Consider the following 5,465-nt stretch of genomic DNA (forward strand, 5'->3'; position numbering starts at 1 on the left):
AGTACCGCCCCCTCTCAGCGGTAGTACCGTCCTGTGCGGGGCTGGTTGGTGGGGGGCAACGAGATTGTTGCCCCCCCCACTATAAAAGGAGTCCTCTTCCTCCCCCAAGCTCTATTTATTGCTCAAGCTCCATTAAATACTCCAAGCTCCATTTTCGCCCGATCTATCTCTCTAGCCAATCAAACTTGTTGATTTGCTCGGGAGTGGTTGAGAAGGCTCCGATCTACACTTCCACCAAGGGATTTTCGATTCCTCCACTCATCCCTAGCGGATCTTGTTACTCTTGGGTGTTTGAGCACCCTAGACGGTTGAGGTCACCTCGGAGCCATATTCCATTGTGGTGAAGCTTCGTGGTCTTGTTGGGAGCCTCCGATTAAGTTGTGGAGATTGCCTCAACCTTGTTTGTAAAGGTTCGGTCGCCGCCTTCAAGGGCACCAATAGTGGAATCACGGCATCTCGCATTGTGTGAGGGCGTGAGGAGAATACGGTGGCACTAGTGGCTTCTTCGGAAGCATTGTGCCTCCACACCGCTCCTACGGAGACGTACTTCCCTTCAAAAGGAAGGAACTTCGGTAACACATCCTCGTCTTCACCGGATCCACTGTTGGTTATCTCTTACCTTTACTTGTGCAAGCTCTTCAGTGTTTTTTCCCTTGCGTGCTTGTATGCTTGTTGTTATTGCATCATATAGGTTGCTCACCTAGTTGTACATCTAGACAACCTACTTTGATGCAAAGTTTAATTTGGTAAAGAAAAACTAAAAATTTGTAGTTGCCTATTCACCCCCCTCTAGTCAACCATATCGATCCTTTCACCGCCCCTCTTGCCCTCCGCCGCGTGAGTCGCCGTCCAGATCCGTCGGTTCACGCGCCCTGCCGCCGGAGTTGCGCCCAGTCCCGCTGCCTCCCCTGCTTCGGCTGCAAGCACGCGAGGCGAGGTGGAGGCCGGGGCGGGGCGGCGGTTATGGGAGGCGAAGGAGCTCGGGCTCGAGGGGCTCCTCCTCTCGATCTAGATCGGGCGCCGCCGTGCGTGGAGACGATGAACAGTAGCGCCGGCGAAGCAAGGGGCTTTCTGCAAAAAGAATGCCACATCGACAGCTGACATGCGGGCCCCGCCGGTCAGATACACCGTCAATACGCGTTTATACGCGAATTAGACCTTTTTGTAACGTCTAGCCCCAGACTTAGTACTGACACGTAAAAATTATCAAACTTGATACCAATCTGCTTCCAATGCTCCAATTGTGATACTTCTGTGCAATTTACTCCATCGTCTGGCTTCAAAGTGAGTGAGTGGCGAGTTATCGGTGGCACAAAGTACAGACCATGCCTAATACTCCGAGCTGGGAGTAAAATCATAACGTCTTCAGAAATTTCGAGCTGGACAAGTTCACCACTCACCATCCCAGGCTTTGATTGATGGATTCCGTTTGAAACCCCGGACATCCGTGGCCAGCACACGCACACCAAACTCGCAGGAGCCACAACTCATTTCAACCCATTTCTTATCTTTTTATCGCCGACATGTCATTACACTGACCTAGAAAGGTGTCATTAGTCATTACACCTAACCAAATCCAGACCTAAGCAACGAGAGAAAGCACACATTTAAACAGAAACCCACCTAAAATCTTCGAAAATTACACACAGCCCCACCTCCCCTCTTATAAAACCCCTCACCCTCCCCCGTCCTCACCCCTCACTGACACTCCCAGCACTCGCACGCTCCAAGGCCTCACTCACCAGCGACACCCCGAATCCAGCGGCGTATGGCCTCCTCCACGATGCCGCGCCGCGTCGCGCTGCTCCTGCTCCTCCTGGCATCCACGCGCGCGGCGTCCGCGGCCGGCGCCGGCGCCTGCGCGGCCGAGAAGTTCCCGGCGGGGAAGACGTACGCCAAGTGCGAGGACCTCCCGCAGCTGGGCGCCGCGCTGCACTGGACCTACGACGAGGCCAAGTCGTCGCTCTCGCTGGCCTTCGTGGCGGCGCCGGCGGGGGCCAACGGGTGGGTGGCCTGGGCGCTGAACCCCACCGGCGAGGGCATGGCCGGCGCGCAGGCGCTCGTGGCGCTCAAGGGCTCCGGCTCCGCCGCGCCCACCGTCAGGACCTACAACATCACCGGCTACGTGCCGCTCGGCAAGGCCTCCACGCCCATCGCGTTCCCGGCCACCGACCTCGCCGCCGACTCCGGCAGCGCCGGCAAGATCCGGCTCTACGGCAAGCTGCAGCTGCACGGCGGGATGAAGGCCGTGAACCACATATGGCAGGTCGGCACCTCCGTCACCGCCGGGGCCCCCGACAAGCACGCCTTCGCCGCCGGCAACCTCGCCTCCAAGTCCAAGCTCGTCCTCTCGGGCAAAGCGGCCTCCGCGACCTCGCCTTCGCCGGCGCCCGCCCCCATGGCCGGCGGCCCGTCCGGATCGGCCGGCAGCGACGGCGGCGCGGCGGCGACCACGGCGCCTTCCGCCGGCAAGTCCCCGTCGGGCGCGGCCGCGGCCGGCGTGTCGGCGCCGGCACTCCTCGTGCTCGCGTTGATGGGCCTCCTCGCGGTAGTATGATGGCATTTCCTTTCCTGGCGGTAGCACGAATGAATGAGTACGTACTATAATTAGTGGAGGTGGCAGTGGGCATGGGGAGGAAGCATTTCTCGAACAATATATTTGTTCCATTTTTGTCGATCGATCTTGCTGCCTATTCTTTTTCCTAATTTCGTTTGAAATAAAAGATGGTTGGTGTACCGAGCTGTTGTTTTTAGGTATATCGAGCTGTTGTTTTTGGGTAGACGTACGTAGTACGTAGTATGTACTGCTAGCAGTCGGTGATTATTGTAGTGCTATTGTGGTCGACATGTCACTGAATTTATCATATGACTGATATATTTTTTATCATCAGAGGAGTATAAGTGTTTGGTAGCAAGTAGTATCTCTTGCATTCTGTGCAGTGCAGTTGCCCGATCTGGCCTAGTGATACACGCTGATTCGATTTGTTTAAAGCCCGGGCACCTTGTGAGAAGCACCAGCGTCAACTAGGGTCCCTGTCATTCGCAAGAGTTGAAATATAGGAATGCAAAAAAAATTCACGGATGAGAGTGTCATGTACACTTGATTGTGTAAACAAAAACACATGATTTGTTGGGCTTGATGGGAAATGCAGTCTGAAGTACAAATGGATTTTTATGGTTTGCAATTTCTACTAATCAAAATACACACCTAGAAAAAAAATCATAAGGATTTGAATCCTCCGAAATTACTTTTAAAAATTCTGTAGTCAAAAAGGCCTTTGCCTTTTTCCCGCAAAATGAAAAGGCCTTTACCTTACATTTTTTGAAGGGCATCGTCTGATTTATTTATTTTATCGTAAGCACTGAGCAAGGGGGCAATTGTGTCCCACATTGGCAGGTCATCAACAGGGATTTCTAGGTGTGTTCACGTGCTCATGCCAGTTCGGTTTGTTAATGCTCCTGAGCCGGTCAGTGAGCCCAGCCCGAGACCCCGGGTAGATATTTTCTTTGTTACCGACACAAGCCCGACTACTTGGGCCAGTCTTCATTGCTCTTGTTACCCAAGAAAAATGTAAACAACTCGTGTCATTTGAAGTTTTGACCTACTGGTAGCAACGTAGCTGGACAGCGGGGTCATCTAGGTTACCAATTTTTCTTTCAAAACAAATACTATTACTCCGTCTTATACTCCGTGCACTACACTAGGTTTTTTTTTTTACACTACACTACACTAGTGTAGAAAAAAAAAACAGACGGCAGTAGTACATTGCAGAACGTGCATGGTGATGCGTGAAAAGAACACGCGCTTTTGTTCAGAGTGAAAAAAAGAAGAAGAAAACTGTACCGCCGGAACCTAGTACCGTGGAGAGTGGCTTGGCCCCTTCCAAGTCCACACGTCGCATTTGTTTGTTGCGTCCCGCAGCGCTCGACGGTAGGTGGAGGCAATGATGCACCACCGTGTCGTCGGCTTGTTGCATGGATGCGACTGTGGATCGGACGACTAGCTGGCTCGTGCGTGCGTACATGGACCACCTCCATTCCCACCCATGATGATCGCCGTGAGTGTGCTCGCTCGCTCCCGTTCCGTGCGTGATACAGATGCAGTGCACGCATGTGCGGTGCTGGTAGTAATACTAGTATGGAGGGGATGGATGGATCCAGGTGGGGATGAACTTCCGCACTCGGTGTGACGAGGCCCGGCGCACTCTGCCTCCATCGATTAGCAAATTTAGCATGCGAGGGAGGGAATGGCAGCTGCGTCCACGGCAAAGGCGTAGCGAAGGGACTCGATCGGCAAAGTTGCCTGATGAGGTGATTGATTTCTTTGGACCCCGCCGCCTGCAGCTGCTAGCTAGCGTCTGACGTGATCACTGGCGGTGCGCTCCTAGCTAGCAGCACCTCGGATGCGCACATGGCTTGTCAAATGTGTCGGGGGGAAACCCATGCCCGCGCGTACCACCGCCGAGATAGTACGCATACGGTAGTTCATATTTAGAAAATGTTTCATAAACCCATGCCCGCGCGTACCACCGACTCCTAATGGCAGCTGAGTATTGTTTATGAAACATTTTCTAAAATACTTTCATAAATTTTTAAAGATAGTCGGGCTCTATACAAATTAGGAGTCGCCATATCTGATGATGAAAAAAAAAGAATCGTTGTATCTGTGCAACCTTCATACTTTTTTGCATGTTGCCGAGCCTTTGTGCAAACTTAATCTCTTATATATTTAACCTTTCGTCGTTGAAATGAAACCATATTTTTCAGATTCAAATTTTAAATATGAAGTGCAACCAAAAGCAATTGGCATTGGCTCCAAAATGGGTGAGCAAAAGATGAACCATCACGCACACATCCAACCGACATGCACAAAGCACATGTTGGCATCACTACCTGCTCTCATGTACGCATTGCCCCATCCTCTGTGTTGGCCGCTCCATGGCATCCTACAAGCCAGGATATCCACTATGCCTCGCCAATCAAAATGTTCTTGATGTTTTGTGCGTGGCATTTGGATCTAACATCATGAACTAGTTCTCCATATTTTATTGTATCAATCAATTCTTCTGAAATTGAATTATATGCGCCTCCATCTCCTTTTGTGCATTTTACTTTCGTTAATTGTTCCCACCATCTCTTGTAGCCTCCTCTCCTGCAACTTCACCTTCTCCTATTTTCTCTCTTTCAACAACTCGTTTCTTGACTTGATAAACTCATCAATCTTGTCTTTCACGTCCTCCCCCTTGCATCGTCTGTTAAGCGTATGCTTCGATCTCTCTTTCCTGTCTAGCAGCCCACGCGTCCGCGCATGCATGGCCCCGGAGTAGGACTCCTAGGTTTCCTCCCATCTTGATCGCCACTATGAAACTCTGAAGAGGAATAGGCATATAAAAAGCTAAAAGATCTAATGTGTAGGCTATTCAAGGTAGCAAATTATTACATTTTGAAAATAAAACTATGGAGGA

The 5,465-nt window shown here is 51.4% G+C and overlaps 1 protein-coding gene across 1 annotated transcript; it reads left to right on the forward strand.

The window, feature by feature from the left end:
• The first annotated feature begins 1,708 nt into the window (after positions 1–1,708).
• Positions 1,709–2,887, forward strand: LOC119332132 (auxin-induced in root cultures protein 12-like). Its single transcript, XM_037605301.1, has one exon. The coding sequence runs from the start codon at positions 1,769–1,771 to the stop codon at positions 2,555–2,557; it is 789 nt and encodes a 262-aa protein (XP_037461198.1). The 5' UTR covers positions 1,709–1,768; the 3' UTR covers positions 2,558–2,887.
• The last annotated feature ends 2,578 nt before the right edge of the window (positions 2,888–5,465 follow it).

The sequence above is a fragment of the Triticum dicoccoides genome, chromosome 7A, assembly GCF_002162155.2.
Source record: "Triticum dicoccoides isolate Atlit2015 ecotype Zavitan chromosome 7A, WEW_v2.0, whole genome shotgun sequence".
Lineage (NCBI taxonomy): Eukaryota > Viridiplantae > Streptophyta > Magnoliopsida > Poales > Poaceae > Triticum > Triticum dicoccoides.

Coding starts and splice junctions, on each gene's coding strand:
- LOC119332132 (XM_037605301.1), top strand. CDS start 1,769: ATGGCCTCCTCCACGATGCCGCGCCGCGTCGCGCTGCTCCTGCTCCTC.